Source organism: Peromyscus leucopus, chromosome 7 (genome assembly GCF_004664715.2).
Source record: "Peromyscus leucopus breed LL Stock chromosome 7, UCI_PerLeu_2.1, whole genome shotgun sequence".
Lineage (NCBI taxonomy): Eukaryota > Metazoa > Chordata > Mammalia > Rodentia > Cricetidae > Peromyscus > Peromyscus leucopus.
The window spans coordinates 35,897,980-35,922,451 of record NC_051069.1 but is presented as its reverse complement, the minus strand read 5'-3'; the positions used below and the strand labels follow the sequence as shown (position 1 = coordinate 35,922,451).

General features: G+C 39.0%; 1 protein-coding gene across 4 annotated transcripts in view; it reads right to left on the bottom strand.

Moving 5' to 3' along the window:
* Positions 1 to 24,472, bottom strand: part of Ccdc15 (coiled-coil domain containing 15) — a 68,406-nt gene that overhangs the window by 27,584 nt on the left and 16,350 nt on the right. For 3 of the 4 annotated variants that reach the window (XM_037207612.1, XM_037207613.1, XM_037207615.1), the window contains exons 5-11: positions 16,931 to 17,044; positions 14,195 to 14,317; positions 12,986 to 13,105; positions 11,755 to 12,501; positions 10,150 to 10,272; positions 8,799 to 8,921; positions 8,275 to 8,397 (exon numbers count right to left, since the gene is read on the bottom strand). In XM_037207612.1, the coding sequence (XP_037063507.1) occupies positions 8,275 to 8,397; positions 8,799 to 8,921; positions 10,150 to 10,272; positions 11,755 to 12,501; positions 12,986 to 13,105; positions 14,195 to 14,317; positions 16,931 to 17,044 (1,473 nt within the window). The remainder of the gene's footprint in view (positions 1 to 8,274; positions 8,398 to 8,798; positions 8,922 to 10,149; positions 10,273 to 11,754; positions 12,502 to 12,985; positions 13,106 to 14,194; positions 14,318 to 16,930; positions 17,045 to 24,472) is intronic. The other variant, XM_037207614.1, reaches the window with a different exon arrangement.

The following is a 24,472-nucleotide window of genomic DNA, read 5'->3' as shown; positions in this document are numbered from 1 at the left end:
TCCTTTCTACAATCTACTTGGTGACAAACTTGATGTTTTTGTGCTTTTTGTTGGTGATGTCTCTGTTTAAGATGACCTCCTCCCCACAGCACATTGCTGATATATTATCCTTCCCAAGCACAGAAAATGTGTGGATTCAATTCCTAGCACAAGACATACGTGTGTGCAAATGGGGGGTGGGGTGTTGTTGTTGTGATATGCCTTACAAAGAAAATACATGTTAGATTAATTTTATTTAGGTTTGAGTTTGATGATGCTGGCTGAGATCAATGTTAAGGGATCAACCACATACATTTTCTTTTTGTGGTGCTGGGGTTAAAACCTGGGGGCTTGTGCATGTGAAGCAAACACTCTACTGCTGCTGATGAGTTATATCCCCAACCCAAACCTTATCAATTAAATCAGGACCTTTAAATGGAAATATCTAAAACAAATATAATATGTATATTAACTAAATGACTATAAATAAGCCCTGGTTCATATGGTCAAATACTCTAAAAAAGGAAACCAAGATCATTCACTGGGGAAAAGATAGTCTCTTCAACAAATAGTATTGGGGAAATGGACATTCACATGCAAAAAAAATAAAGGTCGGCCCTTAGTATAAACCATCTACAAAAATTAACTCAACATGAATCAGATCAAGAGACGTATACATAAGAAAGCAAACTATAGAATGCCTAGAAGAGGGGAAAGCTATTTAACACCAGATTTGGCAATTTCTTGAATATGATACTAAAAATATAGGTAACATTAGAAAAAATGAATTGGACTACATTAATACTTGTATACGAATGGACACTCTCAGAGTAAAAAGGTAACAGAGGAAATGGGAGAAATCTTCAAATCAGATATGCTTACAATATGAACTATGCCCCCCCCCATATGTTCATATACTAGTCCCAGCTGTTGGTGCTATTTGGGTAGGCTTTGGGAAGCTTATGAGGTAGGGCCTACTTGGAGGAAGTAGCCCACTGGGAGTGTGACTTTCAAGGTTATACTGGGTCTCTAGTCCCTTCCTCTCTTTCCATCTACCATGACTTGAACACCCCTTTCTTCTACATATTTCTGCCACAGTGATGTTCTTTCTGTTCAAGAACTTGGAACCAAGCAACCATAGAGTGACCCTTTCAAAATCATGAACCTAAATAAATCTTTCACCCTTTAAGTTATTATCCCAGATACCAGAAGTACTATAGACACAAAACTGACCGATCAATTAGGTCACTCATACACTGAAGTCTGTTAACTGAAACTGAATGGGTTAACTCATATCCTAACAGTAGAGCAGATAGATTTTTCAGTTTCTGTTTTGCCTTGCTCTTTTATGACCCATTTTCCAAATAATTAACACTGAAGTCAGCCCTGCCTAAAAAGAAAAATAAGGGACAACATCCAAGAAAGCCGCTAGCAGGATGACTTCCTATTCATTAGCATTAGGTTTACAGGAACGAGGAATGCCTGGTATTCCTGGTGACCTATGGAAAGCATCAAAATCACGTCAACACAATTACAACAAGATTTAATTGTCAAGCTAGGGGTAGAGCCCCACGGTAGAATACTTGTTTAGCATGCATGAGGCCCTGGGTTTCCCAGCACAAACACACAAAAGCATTAATCATCAGTCCAGTGCTCACCTGACTGTAGCTAAAGTCAGACTCCCAGAAGCACCATGTAAGCTTTCCAACCTGTGACCTCTGACAAGATGGAACTTGGGTGTGAAAGCCTTCCACTTCACACTTGCTAGCTTGTTACCAATAAAGCCTTCTCCCATCACTGTCTCTCTAGTTATTGTCTTCAGCAGCACAGAGACACTTCACTGTTATATACTCTTGTTCATGACAGCATTAAGCAGGAAACAAACCAAGTGTCCATCAATGGATGAATGAATAAACAGAATGCAGCACACACACATATTATTAAAGACTTTAAAGTGAAAATACTGTACTATGCTATAGCATTATGCTAAGTGAAGCAGACAGTCACAAGAGGACAAATACTCTAGGAAGCCACACCATGAGGTACTTAAAGCCATCAGACTCAGAGACTGGAAGTAGATGGTGAAGGAGGAGGGAGTGAGAGGCTTTTTTTAATTGGTATAGAGTTCCAGATTTAGTTTCAGATTTGTAATGTTAGAAAAAGTTCTAGAGACAGACGGTGACAGGCTGTATAACAACATGAAGGTACTTATGCCCCTGGAGGGTATATTTGAAAATGTTCAAAATGATCTGAGTGGTGACCAAGTATAATCCTAATACTTGGAGACTAAGGCAAGATTTCATGTTCAAGACCAATCTGGGCTATATATGGAGACTCTGTTTCAAACTTTCAAAACTATATTTATATTGTAAATAAAATGATTTAAGTAGTAAATTTTGTATTTACCACAATTTAAAAATATTTAAACATTCATTTATTATGGGAGAGGGGTTAGACTAGCACACCACAGAACATGTGTGGAAGTCAGAGGACAAGATTCAGGAGTTAGTTCTCTCCTTCCACCATGTAGGTACCCAAGATCCAACTCAGGGAGATCACAGGCTTGATAGCAAAATGTCCTTAACTTCTGAGCCATCTCACCAAGCTATTTTACCACAAGGTTTTAAATGCACCTACATCCAGATGTACATAAATGCTTTATAAGATGACTATAGAACACATACATTAACATGATTAATATTGGAAAGAGAATTAGAATTTTAGAATTAGGATTTCAAGAAGGCCTTAATAGGGGACTTCCCCACTTTTTCTGATTCCTTATTTTTGTGGGGTCTAAGGGAGGGTTAGTTCCATGGATCCAAGCTGGCCTCAAATGTGCTATGTATGTGGCAGAGGAAGAGCCTACAGATCGGTCCTCCTACCTACCTTGCCAGTGTTGGAGCCGCCTGTAACACCTTGCCAGCTTGTGCAGAGCTGGGGATCAAACCACGGGCTTTTACATGGACTAATCAATCAAGCACTCTACTAAAACCCTCAGCCTTTCTGTATATTTCTAGTGCTGAAATGTTCTACAAGAATTTATCTATGGATTACATTTGTATATCCCAACATTTTGTTTTAAAAGTTCTACATGGTTTTTATCATACATTACAAGAAACACAGAATTACTTCTTTATATTTCATTTTTTCTTCCCCATATTCATTTTTAAAGATTTTTTTTTTCATTTTAAAACCAGTCTATGGACAAAATTACCTTCTAGGAACTTTTGACATTGCCTACAGCATTTCTGTTTGTTATAGTCTGGAGCAGGGGGTGGGTTTGGAGCAGTGTCACTGGCTTCCAGTGGGTAAATGCAATAGAAGTCAGAGACACAAGGAGCTAGAAATACCTCCAAGAGGGTATAAATATACCTAAATATTTGCATTTCTTTACTACTCATAAAAATCAATTTATTATCACAGTTTAATATGAAGTTTAAGAAGTCAGCTACAGAACAATCAATATAATACTACAATGTCATTATATAAAAATAATGGGACATACAATCTAGTCAGAATTGATTTGTATATAAGCACATACGTATGTGTGTAGACATTAGGTGGTCTAGACTGATGAACTTTAAACTATTGATAGTAGATATGTCTGGAGAAAAGGAAAGGCTGAGGGAATAGAAAATGGAAAGGTGACTGATCTTTATGCTATCAATGCTTTCTGCATTTAAAGCTTTGCATTGAAAATTTATTAAAAAGAATTCTCCTAACTGATCAATTTGGGGGCACTAAAAATTAAACTGGCATCTGTAAATAACAAGTTCTGTCTGATTGTATTGTAAAGATAAATTGAAATGAAACAGAAAAGTCAAAGCCTCCCCTGGCATGCTCATCTACCTACCTTATACAGCCCAGGCCCATCTGCCTATTACCCACAGTGGGCTGAACCCTCCTACATCAATTAGCAATAAGAAAATTTCCCTCAGACATGCCACAGGACTTTCTGATGGAGGCAATTCCTCAACTGAAGTTCCCTCTTCTAAGGTGGGTCAAGGTGACAAGTGAAGCTAATGGTGACATTGACTCCACAAAACTGTCTCTGACTGCCACACACACTTCATGGAATGTATGCTCACATTTACATCGTGCCATAAACACACAGTAATAATAAATTTTTTTAATTGAAAAAGGATCCAAGATGAAGGAACAGAGGGGATACAAAAATAATCCCTAGGATTACAGCTTGCACAATAACGTGGGTAAAGGAACTGTTCCAGAGTGAACACTCAGAACATCTTCAATATGAGTTCAGATGGTCACTGGGTATTCCAAGAAGACAGATTTCAAAGTAATCTGGTAGCTGAAGTCATAGAAGTAAATATTAGGGGGGGAGGGAGAGAGAGAAGGGGGTGGCTGTTTAATAATTTAAAAAAATACAACAAACTAACAGGAAAAAAATTCAGTAAGCAGGAAGGCTCAGAAAAAGTGACCAGAATTTCAGCAGTGAATCTGGAAACTGACTATGCACAGAGAAAAGGTTTCAGAAACAAGCAGTTTACTATTTCAAATGTTACAGAAAATCAGCAGCATATAAGAAGTCAAGTATCCATTGATTTATTAACAAGAATGGACTCGGGACCTTCTAAGCAGTATTTAAGTTCAAGGGTATTAGTGAGGACAGTAATCAAAATATAGGCAACTGAGAAACTGCCAATATGTCTAAGTTAGTGGGAGATAAAAAGGAACTAGTTATTACTGTTATTCTTTTTAAATAACTGACTATGATAACCATGTAAAATCATTTGCAGATCACAATTAAGTTAAAAAAAAATAGGAGTATCATGAAGAATCATGTATCTTTAAAACCACTCTCTACAGAACTCAAGAGGAGTCTTGTTTTCATTTTGTTTTTGTGGTGCTGGGGAAGGAAGCCAGGGCCCCTTGTGAATACTAGGCAAGCTCTTAACCAATGATCTGTGTCTCTCAGGTCCAAAGGAGTTTTGGGTATTTTGTTTGTTTGTTTAAATGAAAAACACTTGAAAACATCCATACAAGGGAAGTATTTTTGAAACATTTGTAATATAGAATAATTAATGGCACAAGAGTCCACAGGAAAAAATGAGGGAATGTAGAATATACCCCCAAAAGAAACTACTCTTCCTCTAATATAGTAAGAATAGGTAATATAATAAATTAATATCTACAACTAGTAATAGCAGTGACAGTGTGAAAGCTTTGATTTTCTAAACCCCCACCCCCCTGTCCTCTTTTCTCTCCCCCACACTCTTTCTTTTTTGAGACAGAGTATTACCATGTAGACCAAGCTGGCTTCAAACTCTCAGAGATTCACCTGCCCCTGCCTCAATTGCTGTGACTAAAGATGTATGCCCAGCTTTTGATTTTCTTTACAAAAGTGTGAGAGTTTGAGATCAGAGAGATGATAATTCATCAGGTAATAGTTCTTGCCACAAAAGCCCAGTGGCCCGAGTTCATTCCCCACAGTTACAAGGAGAAAACCATTTCTACCAAGTTGTTCTCTGACCTCCACACATCCAGACAGAAAGACAGATAGCAAACACACAGACACACAAATAAAATATAAAACTTGAGAAAAATGGAATTATAAGAGTATGGCGTTGCTGCCAGGCGGCGGTGGCTCACGCCTTTAATCCCAGCATTCAGGAGGCAGAGGCAGGCAGATCTCTGTGAGTTCGAGGCCAGCCTGGTCTACAGAGCAAGTTCCAGGACAGGTACCAAAACTACATGGAGAAACCCTGTCTCGAAAAACCAAAAGGAAAGAAAAAGAGAGAGAGTATGGTGTTGCAACAAGAAAAATGCTAGGTTTCAATGCTTGGAAACCCTAAGTATGAATTAGTTTTCATCAGCACTACTAACATGTTTTCTCCAATAGGCTGGACTAGAAATGCAAGAAGAGAAATACTGTTCTAAGGCTGAGGATTCTCAGGGCCTGTGTGATGGTAGGATGGAAAAGAAGAAATTCACATCACAAAACTTCACCCTGAGTTGGACAGTCAGAGGCGCCTCTCTTCTAGGCTTTGTGAATGCCCTCTATCACGAATTATATTGCTCAATAACCATCTGATTACATACCAGTCACCTTTTGAGACTGTCTGGATATCTGAGTGCCAGGTCATGTTGGCAGCTGTATCTGACTGTACTTAAATAATGGCTAATGTTGGCAGGTACTAAACAAATGTTTGACTAGATGCTGTGGCATAATCCTTTTCTACACTGTGAAGATATGTCACTGCGGTTGGTTTAATAAAAAGCTGATTGGCCAGTAGCCAGGCGTGAATTATAGGCAGGACAACCAAACTAGGAGAATGATGGGAAGAAGAGGGGCAGGGGCAGGGGAGATGCCAGCCAGTCGCCAGGGTGTTTATTTGGGATTTGCTGGCAGGACAAAAACTTCTGCCTACAAGTAGGAGGATAAGGATTCAAAGTCATCCTCAATTACATACCAAGTTGGAGCCTAGCCTGGACTATAAGACTTTAGCTTAAATAAAAAACCAAACAAACAAATAAATAAGTAAATAAATAAATAAATGGAACATGTGTAAATAAATAAGCAATTGCAAATTGTTTTATACTCAGAAGGAAACAAACAACACAAGGGTAGATTAAAACACAAACACACGGGCTGGAGAGATGGCTCAGAGGTTAAGAGCACTGACTGTACTTCCAAAGGTCCTGAGTTCAATTCCCAGCAACCACATGGTGGCTCACAACCATCTGCAATGAGATCTGGTGCCCTCTTCTGGCCTGCAGTCATACATGTTGTATACATAATAAATAAATAAATCTTTAAAAAAAAAATAAATAAATAAAACACACACACACACACACACACACACACACACACACACACACACACACACGGGGTGGGAGATCCACAATTTTAATAAGGTAGCCAGGGAAATCTTTCCCAAGGACCATTTAAGCTAAAATATGAAGAGTGATGAGTTAAGGCAGCAACAAAATGCCTGAGAAACTAAACTAAGGAAGGCTTTAAAGATTTGTTTTGGCAGGTTGGGCGGTGGTGGCTCACACCTTTAACCTCAGCACTCAAGAGGCAGAGGTAGACAGACCTCTGTGGGTTTGAAGCCAGCCTGGTCTACACAGGGAGTACTAGGACAGCCAGGGCTACAGAGAGAAACCCTGTCTCAAAAAACAAACAAACAAACAAACACAAAACCACTTGTTTTGGCTTAGTTTCAGAGGTGTCAGCCTATCCATGCCTGTGTTGTTTCGGGGACCATGTATTTGTAAGACAGATTACCATGGTGGGAGCATGCAGTAGAGCAAAATGATGCATTTCACTGTAGATAGGAAAAACTGGTGTAAGACAGGCAGAGGCTGGGAACAAGGTACATTCTTCCAAGGCACACACCTAGTGATGTTCTTCTACAAGAGTCCCCACCTCCTAAAGAGTCCATTTAGGAGGCCAATATCTTCATGATCAGTTACTCTGCAATAGCAACACCATGGGGCCAAGCCTTCTAATGAGCCTTGGGGGACATTTTACCCCTAAATCATAACAGAGAGAAAGAATCAATGAAGAAGGGGGAGACTCTCCAGGCCAAGGAAAAAACACATGCAAAAGACCCAACTCAGAAAAGGGCCTCACCCTTCAGGCTATCAATGCCAGTGCTGAAGAAGCCACGGCAGTACTCCTTAAGCCAACCTTGCAGGCCAAGCAAAAAGCCCCAGAGAGTCACAATTCAGCCCTGAAGCCTCGATCACATCCTACTTTCTGCCTTTTCCTTCATATCATTCTGACTCCCTTAACAAGGACATGAGGAAATTTCTTGATTTCTTTCAGGCACCCTAACACTACTAGCTACCTAGAGCCTTTGATTCTAAAATACATAAAACAAACAGAAATCATTTGAGAATAGAATTTTAGAGGGAATACATAAGACTTCAGATGAGCCATAAAGAAATCTTAATAGACCAAAACCTTGTGACATTTCTTGAAAAACTAGAGATCTTAATTCAATATCCCCAAAATTCAACACCACCCTAACAAGTTCCAGCACAAGTTCTGAAATAAAACAATCTTCATAGCAATGTGGGGTGTTTTTTGTTGTTGTTGTTTGTTAGTTTGTTTATGTTTTTTCAAGACAGGGTTTCTCTGTGTAGCCATGGCTGTCCTAGCACTCACTATGTAGACCAGGCTGGCCCTGAACTCACAGAGATCCGCCTGCCTCTGCCTATTGAGTGCTGGGATTAAAGGTGTGCCTCACCACCGCCTGGCTGCAACATGGTTTTTGATCAGCCTCCCCACTTTCAGGCTAAAGCTATCTGTAATAGCACACATACCTGTCGCCTGCTGCATGTGTCTCTCTGGTATCTGGGTAGAAGATGTTCATGACCACCAAGATGTAAATCCTCTTGCCACTTTTCAGATGTATTAACAGATGGCTGCTGCCTAAAATGTAAGCTCTAAAACACACATCAATTTGTGTAATTGGTGACATAATAGTGAAAATACTACAGGCTTAAGTAATAGCCCCAAGTAATCTAAATAAGCCAGTGTTCTGATCTGTTATATCATAAAAGTAGAAATATTTCTTGTTACTATCAATCTTAATACCATCTGCAAAACAATCAAATTTTGCCTATAAAACAAGGATCATATCAGTATCTATCTCCAAGGTTATTGTGAGAATTCAGTAAGACAATGCATACAAGCTTCTAAAAACATTTCGGCTATTGCTAGTACTTCATGAATGTAAGCTATCATTTTTAAAATGTTAGTATTAATAAAGATAATAACATTAACATCTTTGTTAGTAACATAACTCTAAAAAGCCCAGCTTACACCTTACTAAACTCTGCTCTACCTGCTTGCTGGCAGAGCCTGAATCCTGGATTTCATGTAAACCACATCCGTAGCACTCTGGATATAACTCCTTTCTCCATCTTTCATCTGTCATATCACATGATGCCTGCTCATAGCTCCTGTACTAAAAAACAACATAAATATCAATATAAATTGTCCGAAAAGGAGGATAACACCTACAGCAGCAGCTTATGTTGAAGCTTACAATGAAGACTGAAGTAGTTTTCAATCAGATTGGCAAACAGAACAAAAAGACAGTTTGCTTCTGTTCTTTCCCACTACTATTGGCCTTAACACTACATGTCTGAAGCGATTACTGCACTGCCTGTCAAGTCTCAGGCCCAAATCTAAGCAATTCGTTCTTTGCAGCACATTCTTCACTACATCCATCTCTACTTATTCTCCAGGACAGGCGAGGTCTCAAATACTGTGTTAAGCATGTGTACAGTCTTCCAAAGCAATTCCTCTTCCAATCTTCCATTTTTCCCAAGATGAAGTCCTTCTGATATACTTGATTAAAAGGAACTACAAAACTGTCTCAATAGAAATGATGGGCTCATTATAACATAGGAGAAAATCCTACAGTCACAAAAGAACAGAGGTGTGTGTGTGATAAAAAATTCCAAACATACAATGAAGTAGGAACAAAACAGTATAATGAATCCCTCATGGTCCCCTCACTAGCAATGTTTATTTTTTTCATCTACATCTTCTCCAACTTTTTATTTATTTATTTATTTATTTATTTATTTATTTATTTATTTATTTATTTATTGTTGTTGTTTTCGAGACAGGGTTTCTCTGTGTAGCTTTGCACCTTTCCTGGAACTCACTCTGTAGCCCAGGCTGGCCTCAAACTCACAGAGATCCGCCTGCCTCTGCCTCCTGAGTGCTGGGATCAAAGGCGTGCTCTACCACCACCTGGCTGTCTTCTTCAACTTTTTAAAAAATTTACTTTATATGTGTAAGTGTTTTCCATTTGTGTTTGACTGAGCACTGCATGTGTACCTGGTGCCTGCAGAAGTCAGAAAGGAACACTGGATCTCCTAGAACTAAACTAGAACTATAGAAGGTTGTGAGCCACAGTGTGGGTGCTGGAAATTGAACCTGGTTCCTCTGGAAGACAGCCAGTGAGTGCTCTTAACCCCTGAGCCATCTCTCCAGCACGTTCTCTAACTTTTTTCAGGAGTATTTTACAGTAAATCACAGATTATTTTAGTACATCTCAAAATACCTAGACATTTTACTCTTAGTTCTAAGTTTATGTATTCCACATACAAGCTAGCTTAATAAACGGTCTTTTTTTTCTTTTTCAGGAGTTATATGGCCCACATTCTATAGATGTTCTCTACCTGTTCTCTAAGGAAGACTTGGTCCTGGATCTGAGGTGGAGCATACTGATGACACTCCAGAGGTAACTCCTCATCCTCTCTCTCTTCTTTCATCGAAGTTGAGGGGTGCTTGAGAAACATGTCCTAAAAGATAACAAAAACAGTAATAATGGCAATAATAATATAATAATGATAAATTAGCTAGGGAAATCAGCTAGTAAGAATCTTGCAGGCTTCAAGGAGAACTCTATGGAAATCTTGATGCTCTGGAACCAGTGACAATGCTACATTTTTAATCCAACTCTATAGATTTCAATTCTTAATCCTAAACCACACACAAGAGAGTCTAACAAACTCACCAGACCTTAAATAGCTTAAGGTCTACTACTATTTCTTATTCTTCATGTTGGGGCAATAAGTTTGTAATAATGTGGTAGGATTCAGCAATACAGAATAATCGTAGTAAATTAAACCAGTCTAACTGCCTTTTGAGTGGCAGAATTTAACTGACTAACAGTTTACTAAAACAGGGTCATTTGTACCACTAGGTACAAGACAGAACAGAAAAAGACAAGAACAAGAATTGAACTATTAAGGTTTCACACACCCTTCTTAACATGGAGTGCCATTCTAATAGGACTTAGAATAGGTTCCACTGATACCATCAGCCCTGTCTGGCTTCTGATAAAATCTTGGCACTTGTGGTTTGGGAGGTAGACACTGATAACTTGCCAGAGCAAAGATTTCTCTCCCTTGCCCATCTGTCATGACAGAGAATGGCTCCTTAAAGTTTACTTCTTAAAAGAGAAAAAAAAAATATGCAGCAGGAATAGAATGACAGAAATAATAGTTAAGACTTTGCTGAGAACCACAGGGAGTAATATGAAACATAATGGCAGGAAGTCATGCTTTGTCAGTTCTCAAGTTTAGCTGAGAGTCTTTGCAAGATCCAAACTAAACCCCAAAGAGTTAAGTTTCTGCTAATCTCCGTCCTTTCTCTGCTCTACCTTGCTCCTAACAGAGACCTGATGGTACCCACAGAGATCTTGATGGACATCAGAGGAAGTGCCTCTCTCCTGGTCTACCTTTCAGAACTGATTCTGGCTTCACCATATTTGCTTTAAAAAGAACAAACACAATGCACTGATTGCTTAGTTAACAACAGACTGGCTTAGACTGTCAGCTTGGGCGAGAACTTGACCCACTTCAGCCATATGTACTGTTCTCTCCACACAGCCCCTTCTTCCTCTGGCCCTAAATGGTCTCTAGCAGAGAACTGGCCTGGAACCTGTGTTGAGAGACACAGTTGGGTACTTGTGGGCCATGCCTCTTTGTAACTTCCAGCTGCCAAAACAGTTGATGGCTGCCAGAAATATTTATCCTAATACAGAATTATTTTTTACACACAAATCTCACAGATATATATATATATATTGCTGACATTACTTTAACACTTTGTTGACATTACTTTAACATTTTGTAGGAAGCCTGGAGTTTGGAAAATTAGTCAGGAAACTGCCGTTTCCAGTTAGGAATCTTCAAATCAACTGGAGAAGAATCTCTGCAGGTCCTATTATAAACCAAAAGTCACTTATGTCTTATTGTTCCCCATTCCTGCTGTTTTACCTGGTTTTGAAGTGGAAGATCCTGTTCCTGGCATTTGTGCAGATTATTATGGTCTTGGGAAAGAACATCATGGTCCTGACATTTAGGAAGAACATGCAGACCTCTTCTGTCCTGATATATAGGTAAAATATACTGGTGTCTGGGCAGGAAACTCTGTTCTTTAGGTGGGAGATCTTGGTTCTGATATTTGAGTGGATGACTCTGTTCTTCAGGTAAACCAAGCTGGTTTCTAGGTAGAAATTCCTGGTCTACTGGTAGAAAATGCTGATTCTGACATTTAGGTAGAACATTCCAGTATTTAGGGAGATCATGGTGGTCTTTGTGTAAAGAGTCCTGGTCTTGACATTTGGGCAGAAAATCCTGGTCTTTGGATAGAAAGGCCTGATTTGGCGGTAGAAAATCCTGTGCTTCCAATTCAATATTCCCATCTAGCTCAACAGTCTGGGCTTCAAGAATGTCCCCAGGTTCTGTCCTGAGAGCCTGGCTTTCTGGCTGGGTGGTCTTCAACTCGGTTCTAGTGGCCTGGGTGTTTGGCTCAGTGCCTGGAACTTCAGGCTCAACACTTAAAGCTTTGGGCTCAACATTAAGGACATCAATCACATCACTCTGGGATCCTGGACAATTGTCTTGAACTTCTACAAGATAATCCTGGGCTTCTGGAAGAACAGCCTGAAGGCTGTGAAGATGTAATTGCTTTTGTTCATCTTCCTTTATCACAACAAATAATGGATTTTTGAATTTTACTTTCTAAAAGGAAATATAGATAATAAACACAGACTGTTAGGTGGTAGCAAAAATCCACATTTTTCCATAAGAGTCCTAAAATAATCTTAAGTATCATAATCAAACAAAACTAGAATGGTGAAACCTTAGTATTTGTCCAATGTTAAAAATAACCTGAGTCAACAATTCTAAATACACCATAAATCCCTAATTCAAGTCACAGGTTTTGTTGTTTTTTTTTTTTTAAAAAAAAAAAACCCTTTTTTTTGTGTTACTGGTGACTAAACCAGGGCTTCATACATGCCAGACAAACACTCTACCACTAGACTGCATACTCAATTCTCCTTTTATTTTGGGATAAATTCTCACAAAATTGCTCAGGTTGGTCTTGAACTCACATTGTATCCAAGACTGACTTTGAACTTGTAATCTTTCTGCTTCAGTCTTCCAAGTAGCTAACATTATAGATCTGTGCCCCAAGACCATAAGTTTACTTTTATTGCTTTACCTGAACTTTGCTGAGAGTCTTTTCTTTGTTTTCAGAAAGAAGATCCTGCTGGTAACCCACAAACAAATCTTCTCTCTCCTCATCTGTTGCAACAGATGAAAGTTCCCCACAGTCAAGGTCCTAAAGAAAAAGCAAACATTAAAACAACAACCACAAAAAAACACAAAGTCCCACTAAACGTAGAAATCATAAATGTACAATAAAACTTTAGAACAATAAGACTTTAGATTCTACAAACAAGTCTAACAGAGCAATGTATTCAAATTTAATTGAATGTTTATACAGTACAAAACTATGCACTTAAAACTATAAAACATTATTAAAAGAAATTAAAGACCTAAATACATGAAAAGATATCCCATGTTCAGACTGGGAGACAATGTTGTTCTTTGACAATATTGCTGGATTTGATGGGCCATCTGTAGTACCAGAACTTTGAAGGTATAAACGAAAGTCCACAAGTTGAGACCAGGCCAGCTTGAGCAGTATACTGAAATCTTATTGAACACACACACGCGCACGCGCGCACACGCTAGCACAAATTTACAACACACACTAGGCACATTTCCAACACTGTAGCTCACAAGTGGATCAACAGACTCAAGAATCACTATTAAAATGCCAGCTGGTTTAAAAACAAACAACAAATGAATTCACAAGCAAATCATACAGATATACAGAATACTAGAAAGATGAGGGGCAAGAAATGAACCCTCACATTTACAATGAACTGACATCTGACAAGGGGGCCAGGACAATTCAATGGGAAAAGAATAATTCTTTAACAAATGGTATTAAGATAACTGAAGTGGACCCCTTCTTCAATTCTCTCATGAAAATCAACTGAAGATGAATCCAAACCTCAAAGTAAGAGCTAAAATTATAATATACTTAGAAGACCTAGGACTAAAACTTCAGGACCCCATGTAATCAAGGGCTAGGAGATACGATACCAAAAATGAGACAACAATAAATTAGACCACTCCAAAACTAAAATCTGGGGCCTATAAATGATGCTACTAATAAAGTGAAATGATAGTCTACAGAATGGGAGAAGTTCACATATGTCTACTGTCTATATATTCACAACACAGAAGGAACATTTAAACCCTTACAATAAAAAGATGATCCAATTAAAATTTTTCAATAGACATTTTCTTCACAAGAGATACAAATGGGCAATAAGCATCTATATCTCCATTTCCCTACCTGATTTTCCATAAAGTTGTGGTAATGCATTGTAGTTAAAGGGCCTTCATGGATCTTACCGGGCGGTTCTTCTCTTGTTTCTTTACTTATCTTGATGCATGCTGGTTTCCTAAGAAGTGCTTTCTAGGGAGGTAAAACAAGCCAATCCATATATAAATAGTCTAGGGAAAGCAATGTCTTCAGTATTTTTACTTCAACCATACAAATAAATCACATGTCAACATGTGGAATAAAATACACTGGAAGAATATACAGACTTTAGAAATAACAACCTGCAGTTATTCTAGCCACTAACGACTGGTTACAGAAGACTTTTAATTTCAGTCTTGGCAATCTGACAAGGGTCAAACAAGAACATGTTGTACTTGTATCTCAAATTTTGAGTGACTGTACAATTAGATAGGGTATATGCCACTAAAATCTAGTAAGAAAATGAAGGCAGAAGTTAACTGGGTTACAATGTAATACTTTCTGACTGGTAGTTTCCACTTCCCACATATGTGAAGGTAGAACACAGGTCAGATATAAGTAAAAGTGTAAGAAAAATTCCACTAATTTCATAGATCTTTCCCAGGTATATGGAGTGGATCTATTTCTATTCTTCTATCTGGAAAAAGGACATGGCATTCTCTGGAAACATGCAGCAGGTTTGAACTCATTATCATTATAATAATACTAAATTACACCCATATGGTACCTCTGACGTATGAAACTGGTTTGTACAAGGATGTTATCTCAGGATTATTTCTCTCTTCTACAGGATTAATTATTTCAGTCAGGTCAGTGAACAGTACTTTCTCTGGAAAAACATCAACTGAAAGGCCTGAGTATATTCCAAACAATGTAAAATATCAGTCTCTAGGAACTAACAACACCTCTTCCCTGGCTTATTAAAAGTGTCCAGTCCTTTTTCTAATAGTACCTGCCCGCCAGTGACTCCAATAGTTGGCAGTTTTGAGAATATGAAAGAAAAGGTATTTCAGAAGTCACAACAGGATACTAGAAAAAGGCAACCATGATTATATCTAGGACAGAACCCCATTTGCTTTTTAAACTTAAGTTATAAATTTTTAATTAATACTGAAGAGGGAAACAATCATAGTTTAGTATCCAGCCAATACCAACATAGAGACAGCTGTCTTTGATGGCTGTGTTGAGGAAAAAACCCACCTATGTGATGTTAGTCCCATAAGACTGTGACCTAATGAATGATGCTGTAGTCTTTACTTTGTATAAGTATGCACTATGATTTTACACAGTAAGGAAATCAACACAGTCCCGGGATGTACTGCTATAGTTAAGCAGCACAAATGTGTAAGGTCCATGTCATATGTCACACAGGCACTGAAACAGGGAAAGAACTGAGAGTTAGTTGATGGTGGAAACACACCACAAAGCCTAAGCAAGGGTTGATTTTACTAGATGTTCTCACGAAAACTTGGAAGTTAATGCCAAAATTGAGCAAACACATGAAAACACAAGAATTGAGCTACTAAAATCTGAAATAAGTAGGATATCTAAACAATGACATTTTACAAGTATAGGCTTAACACTTTTAAACCTTGACCCACACTTAGTTTCTAATACTTCATTCTAAACTTAAGTTTAGAATTAAATGAATTCCTTTATTAAAAATAGTATTCAGCCGGGCGGTGGTGGCGCACGCCTTTAATCCCAGCACTTGGGAGGCAGAGTCAGGTGGATCTCTGTGAGTTCAAGGCCAGCCTGGGATACAGAGTGAGTTCCAGGAAAGGTGCAAAGCTATACAGAGAAAACCCTGTCCTGAAAAACCAATATATATATATATATATATATATCTCATGCCTAGCAGTGGTGGCACGCACCTTTAATCCCAGCCCTTAGGAGGCAGAGGCAGGTGGATCTCTGTGAGTTTGAGGCTAGCTGGTTTAGAGTGAGTTCCAGGAGAGCTCAGGGCTACAGAGAGACCCTGTCTCAAAAATGCCAAAACCCCAAAACAAACAAAACCAAAGCCCAATGTTAACGTGTTGGTGAAAATCATGAGAGAGATCCCTCAGGGGGCTCTGGTGCTAGTAGGGAAGTGTACAGTAACACGTATATATGAGAATCTGAAATGAGAAGTGTGATAAAGAAAAAAGAGACAGACAAACATGGGCATAGATAACTGGTCTCCTTTCCTTCCTTGCACTTGCTGGGCCTCAGTTTTGTGTAATATTATAGATAACTTTTATTTCCTTGTCTTCTTTTTAAAAATTTTGTAATACATATGTTTTACATTCTAATAAGGAAATAGTAAACACTATTTTTTGTTTGTTTTTTTGAGACAGTGTTTCCCTGTATAGCCCTGGCTATCCTGGAACTCACTCTGTAGAACAAGCTGGCCTCGAACTTAGAGATCTGTCTGACTCTGCCTTCTGGATGCTGGGATTAAAGGTGTGCACCACCATGGCCTGGTGTTATCATGTGTTAAATAAATACATATTTTTTAAAATTAAGATTATAGTATATGTAATTTTATATTCTATTTTTTTTTCAGTTAAAATTTTACCCTGGTCTTCAAATATTATTTGAAAATATGATTTGTTTATAAGAATGGCTGTATTTAGATATATCTTAATTCATTCAAGCATTCCCTATTAAAGGGATATTGAAGAATACTTCAATTATTTTGCATTTCTAAGTTACGTTGATATAAAAATAAATTCCTAGTTATATTTTCACATATTTTTGAAAACAGCATACTGGAAATTACTATACCTCTTGGGTAGGAGAGCTTTTCCTTCTACCATTTAGAAACACTGAAGTCTTTTTTTCACTCACAGTTTTAAAGGATGCCAGCTGGTGACGTGCCTGTTTCATAGTCTGACTAAGCTGCCAGGAAAGGTGGAAAAAAGAAAACAAAAACAGGTTAAAGTCTTAATACCAAACGCACCAACTGTTCCAGCAAGAAAACAGGTCTCTATTATAAAAGATGCCAGACTCGGGACGAGAGGATTACTTACAAAGGAGACTTTAGTCTGCTGACAGTGCTTTACAATATTGCTGTCATTATTCTAAGATAAAACTGGGTAACTTCATGACTTGATTTAAGTTCTATTAAGCAAATCTATTTAAAATGATACATACCTTTTACACATAAAATGTCAGAAAATAATACTTAAATATAGGTAGAAATTATTATAGGTAGGAAATTACATTCCTTATCTTCTATTCATCTTGCATAAATGTTTTTATTACTCTTTGCTATAAGACTCTATACCTAGCTCCCCTAGAACTCTTATTTTCTTATTTACATGAATCTTTTCCCTACTACCTCATTTGAAAACTAGCATGAGCCTTTTCTCAGATCCCCTTTCCTCCAGGAAGCCTTCCTAACTGTCCTAGTTTCATTCCTGTTGCTGAGATAAAAATACCCTGACAAAGGCAACTCAGGGGTTAGGGGGAAAGTGGTTTATTACAGCTTACAATTCCAGGTTACAGTCCATCATTGTAGGGAAGTCGAGGCAGGAAATTCAAAGAGCTAATCACATTTTACCCAATCAGCAATAGAGAGAAATGAATGCTCACTTGATTCCTTGCTTGTACTAGCTTAATTTCTCCATTCTTGTTATAATTCAGGACCCCTTGCTAGAGAATGGCACTGCCCCCAGTGGGCTGGGTCTTCCCAATCAATGAACTTAATAGAAACAATCATCCACAGACATGCCCACAGGCCAACCTGAAGCAGACCATCCCTCAGTGAAACTCTCTTTCCAGGTGAGTCTAGATTGTGTAAAATGGACAATGAAAGCTGACTATCACATTAAGTTAATGTAGAATGCAAATACTGTATATAGAACCAATTTGTTTCAATTAGCTAAGAAACAACTGATACATGACCATCATATGACTTTATATTCACTCTTTATTCTAGTGATTTTAGTATATAACTATTTTCCTTTTCCAGTAGCACAATCTATTTTATCCCTCTCAAATCTTCAAAAAATGTCCACGTAGGAAGAAAAAAAAACTATGTATCTTTTTATTTTAGGATAAGCAAAGCATCAGGAAAAGGACAAACATCTCCATAATAATTAAAGAAATTACAGCAAGGCTAGGAATACTTCTAAACCACCATTAAAATGCTAACGGTATCAAGTCTTCCTTGAGGAAAACTATGACTTATTGATATAATAATCATGACTATATAATTTTTACTAATAATGAGCTAATGATTAAAACACACACACACACACACACACACACACACACACACACACACACACTCCTACTACCAGCCCAATGTTCCAGTGTATCTTTCTCCTTATTCCTTGCTTCTAGAGGTCTACATCTCTAACCAGGTACACTAGTTTGAAACTTTACTCTTTGTTCCACCAAAAGGAAGACTTCTGGATCAGGTGCAGAGTGGCTACAGAAATCAAGACAGTTATTAACAATGCAAAAAGACATTCTGTGCAGTTGGAGTTAAACAATGTATAGCTTTATTTATTGTTGAGTAGAATAGGTTCCAATGACCCATACCATAAGGCCAAAGAGTCCAAAGGTCTTTTGTAGTCTGTCGTAACACATGTAAAAACAGGTATCAGAATCTTCATTTCCCATCAATTACTAATTTCACTTCGAGTCCGAGTCATAAGCAGGTTTTTCAACGGTCCAGCAGCCAGAAGCAGCATTGTGTTCTAGTTCTCTTTCCTTACCCTCTTTGCCAAGCCTCAACCTTGTGAAAGCCTTTTCAATGACAAGAACTATAACAGTCTGAGTATTGGCCAACCAAAAATACTAGGTCCTAATCCCTGGAACTCTGCATGACATTTTATAAGATAAAAGGGCCCCTGCTGATGTGGTTAAGAGTACTAATATATAGAAATAATCTCAGATTATCCAAATGGGCACTAACTGCCACCACAGGTGTCCTTGTAAGACAACAGTAGAGGGAGGGTCAGCAGAGAAGAGGAGTTGATGTGGAGATGCAGACAAAGGCTCAGAAGCTACAAGAAAAGGAATGTCAGCAGAGAAACACCAACCACTGGAAAAGTCAAGGAACATATTTTCTTCTAAAATCTGTAGGAAGGTAGCCCTGCTGAACCTTGATTAGGAGTCATGAAACTCAGTTTAAATGTCTAGCCTCTAAACCCTCAGCAAATACATTTCTGATACTTTAGCCATTTAAATTGGATAATCTGGGTCTTTTGGCACATACCTATTATAATCATAGAACTTGGGATGCTAAGGCAGGAACATGAGTACAAGGTCAGCCTAGGCTACACAGTGAGTTTAAAACTGTTCTGGGCTACTGAGTGCAAAACTAGACACACAACTTAATCTTTTACAGCTATTAATTATTATTAACAGACTACCACTGAATGATTAGCCAACTTAAGCTTTTTTGATGGAGGTGGTTGTAGTGGCTCATGCCTGTAATCCCAACACTTAGGAGACTCAGGCAGGAGAATTATTGCAATTTCAAGGCCAGCCTCAGCTAATAATAAATTCCAGGAAAGCCTCAGCTAAGTAATAAGTTCCAGGACAGCCTCAGTTCCAGGAGAGCCTCAGTTAAGTAGTAAATTCCAGGAGAGCCTCAGTTAAGGAGTAAGACTGCCTCAAAACAAACAAATGGGCTGTAAAATGGCTCAGCTACTAGGAACACGTATTGTTTTTCCAAAAGACCTGCGTTCAGTCCCAGCACTCATGTTGGGGGACTCACAACTGCCTCAACTTGATCTCCAAAGGATTTATGCCCTCTTCTTGCTTCCGTGAGCCCTACCCCTCAACACAAACATCAGTATAAATTAAAACAATAATTTAAAAAACAAATAATTCCCTAGTGGAGATGAAAAATTCATTAACAGTACAGAAAACCCAGCAAATAAAAAAGAATCAATATAACCTCAGATCAAAAACTGAAGTTACCACCTGGCTCAGCTGTGATTAATATTAATGGCAATGACAATGAAAATGCTGAATCTCAACTAAGGAAATTTTAGTATAGTAACATTATAAAGAGAGGGTAAGGGATGGAAAAGTATGTGTGCAGTGGCAAGAGGGAAAGAAAGTCGAGCCAAACCCTCATCTTTCCTAACAGGACATCATTAAGATTCTCTACCATACACTTAGGTTGCATAACAGTTTCCTCTGAGACTGAAACATTCCATCCCCCAGGGAACTCCTTTTGTTGTTGTTTTTATTTTTTTTAATTTTTTAAATTCATTTTACATATCAACCACAGATCCCCCTCTCATTCCTCCTCCTGCTCCTCCCACCCCCCCTACCCTTCATCCCCTCCTCCAAAAGGGTAAGTTCTCCCATGGGAGGACAGCTAAGCCTGGTACCTTCAGTTGAGGCAGGACCTAGCCCCTCCCCCACTTCATCAGAGCTGAGCAAGGTGTCTGACCATAGGTAATGGGCTCCAAAAAGCCAGCTCATTAACCAGGGGTAGATCCTGATCCCACTGCCAGGGGCCCCTCAAACAGACCCAGCTACACAACTGCCTCCTGTATGCAGAGGGTCTAGTCCGGTCCCATGCAGGTTCCATAGATGTCAGTCATGAGTTTGAGCTTGGTTCATTTGTCACTGTAGATTTCCCCATCATGATCATGACCCTCCTTGCTCATATAATGCCTCTTCCACCTCTTCAACTGGACTCCCAGAGCTCGGCCTGCTGGTTGGTTGTGGATCTCTGCATCTGCTTCCATCAGTTACTAGATAAAGGCTCTATGATGACAGTTAGGGTATTCACCAATCTGATTACCAGAGTAGGCCAGTTCAGGCACTCTCCACTATTGCTATTAGTCTAATCTGGGGTCATCCTTGTGGATTCCTGGGAATTTCCCTAGCACCAGGTTTCTCCCTTACCCCATAATGTCTCTCTCTATCTAGGTATTTCTTTCATTGCTCTTCCACTCCATCCCTCCCCCAGCTCGACCATCTCGTTTCCTCGTGTTCTCATCCCCAACTCTCTTTCTCTCTTTTGCCTACCCCCCCACACACACATCCCCAGTTTACTCATGGAGATCTTCCCCTTTCCAAGGCAATCCATGCATCCCTCTTAGGGTCCTCCTTGTGTCCTAGCTTCTCTGGAGCTGTGGGTTATAGTCTAATTATCCTCTGCTTTACATCTAGTATCCACTTATGAGTGAGTATATACCATGTTTGTCTTTCTGAGTCTGGGTTAACTCACTCAGGATATTTTCTAGTTCCATCCATTTTTCTGCAAATTTCATGATGTCATTGTTTTTTACAGCTGAGTACTACTCCATTGTACATATGTACCACATTTTCTTTATCCATTCTTCAGGTGAGGGACATCTAGGTTGCTTCCAGGTTCTGGCTATTACAAATAATGCTGCTATGAACACACTTGAGCAAGTGTCCTTGTGGCATTCCTTGGCTACATGCCCAAGAGTGGTATAGCTGTGTCTTGAGGTAGATTGATTCCGAATTTTCTGAGAAACCACCATACTGATTTCCAAAGTGGCTGTACAAGTTTGCACTCCCACCAACAGTGGAGGAGTGTTCCTCTTGCTCCACATCCTCTCCAACATAAGCTGTCATCAATGATTTTGATCTTAGCCATTCTGACAGTATAAGAAGGTATCACGGAGTCATTTTGATTTGCATTTCCCTGATGACTAAAGTTGTTGAGTAATTCCTTAAATGTCTTTCAGCCATTTGGGATTCTTCTGTTGAGAATTCTCTGTTTAGCTCTGTAGTCCATTTTTTAATTGGATTGTTGGCATTTTGGTATCTAGTTTCTTGAATTCTTTACATATTTTGGAGATCAGCCTTCTGTCAGATGAGGCAAAGATCTTTTCCCATTCTGTAGGCTGTTGTTTTGTCTTATTTACGGTGTCCTTTTGCCTTACAAAAGCTTCTCATTTTCAGGAGGTCCCATTTATTAATTGTTGTTCTCAATGTCTGTGCTACTGGTGTTATAATTAGGAAGTGGTCTCCTGTGCCAATGCATTCTAGCTACTTCCTATTTTCTCCTCTATCAGGTTCCTTGTAGCTGGATCTATGTTGTGGTCTTTGATCCACTTGGATCTGAGTTTTGTGCATGGTGATAGATATGGATCTATTTTCAATCTTCTACATGTTGACATCCAGTTATGCCAGCATTATGTTGAAGATGCTTTCTTTTTTCTATTGTACAGATTTGGCTTGTCAAAAATCAGGCATTCAGCCGGGCGGTGGTGGCACGTGCCTTTAATCCCAGCACTCGGGAGGCAGAGCTAGGCGGATCTCTGTGAGTTTGAGGCCAGCCTGGTCTACAAAGCTAGTTCCAGGAAAGGCGCAAAACTACACAGAGACAGCCTGTCTCAAAAAACCAAAAAAAAAAAAAAAAAAAAAATTCAGGTGTTCAGCCGGGTGGTGGTGGCTCACACCTTTAATCCTAGCACTCAGGAGGCAGAGGCAGGTGGATCTCTGTGAGTTTGAGGACAGCCTGGTCTACAGAGAGAGATCCAGGACAGGCACCAAAACTACACAGAGAAACCCTGTCTTGAAAAAATCCAACAAAATTAAAATAAAAAATAAAAAATCAGGTGTTCATAGGTGTGTGGATTAATGTCAGGGTCTTCAATTTGATTCCATTGGTCCACACGTCCGTTTTTATGCCAATACCAAGCTGATTTTATTACGATAGCTCTATAGTAGAGCTTGAAGTCAGGGATGGTGATGTCTCCAAAGGTTGTTTTACTGTAAAGGATTGTTTTAGATATCCTAGCTTTTCTATTTTTCCATATGAAGTTGAGTATTGTTCATTTGAAGTCTGTGAAGAATTGTGTTGGTATTTTGATGGGGATTGCACTGAATCTGTAGATTACTTTTGGTAAGATTGCCATTTTTGTTATGTTTATTATGTTTATTATATCTACCTATCCATGATCATGGAAGATCTTTCCATTTTCTGATATCTTCTTCAATTTCTTTTTTCAAGGACTTAAAAGTTCTTATCACATAGGTCTTTCACTTGTTTGGTTAGTTATACCCTAAGGTATTTTATATTATTTGTGGCTATTGTAAAGGGTGATGTTTCTCTGATTTCTTTCTCGGTCTGTTTATCATCTGTGTATGATAGGGCTACTGATTTTCTTTTTTAGTTAACCTTGTATCCTGCCACATTACTGAAGGTGTTTATCAGCTGTAGGAATTCCCAAGGAACTCTTTAAATATGAAGGTAAACAACCCAAAATAGCCTCAAGAAGTCCCTAAAACTGACTGTATTCATTAGGCCCCTCCCTGCCAGAGTAAGCAATCAAATCTGAGAGTCCACCTCAGACACTGAGCTGCACAGAAGACTGAGACAGTAGAGCTGCAAAGAAGACTCTCACACTTGGTGGTGGTGGTGGTGGTGGTGGTGGCGGCGGCGGCGGCGGCGGCGGCGGCGGCGGCGGCGCACACCTTTAATCCCAGCACTCAGGAAGCAGAGGCAGGCTGATCTCTGTGAGTTCGAGGCCAGCCTGGTCTACAGAGTGAGATCCAGGGCAGGTTCTAAAACTACACAGAGAAACCCTGTCTTGGGGGGTTGGAAGGTAAGACTCTTGGAGCAGAAAATTTACAAAGAAGACTCAGACCAGACCAGCTGCCTGGAAGAGGTTTAGACCAACTGAGGCACCTAGGAAGGATACTCTCCAACCTGTGGAGCTGCTTGTAGGCTGTGCAGAGTGCTCCAGGTCACCCATGCTGGGGTGAGCCTTGGTGATGCAACTGTCTTTGAATCTTTCTGCTTCTGTAAGTAACTCCTTACCCATGCTCATATATATATATATATATATATATATATATATATATATATATATATATATATACACACACACACACACACACACACACACACACACACACACACACATATATATAAATTTTACAATACCATTCAGTTCTACATATCAGCCACGGGTTCCCCTATTCTCCCCCCTCCCACCCCCTCCCCTTACCCCCAGTCTACCCCCATTCCCACCTCCTCCAGTAAAAATGGCAATCTTACCAAAAGCAATCTACAGATACAATGCAATCCCCATCAAAATCCCAACACAATTCTTCACAGACTTGGAAAGAAAAATACTCAACTTTATATGGAAAAACAAAAGACCCAGGATAGCTAAAAGAATCCTATATGATAAAACAACCTTTGGAGACATCACCATCCCTGACCTCAAACTCTACTATAGAGCTATAGTAATAAAAACAGCTTAGTACTGGTATAAAAACCGACATACGGACCAATGGAATCAAATTGAAGACCCTGACATTAATCCATGCACATATGAACACCTGGTTTTTGACAAAGGAGCTAAAACT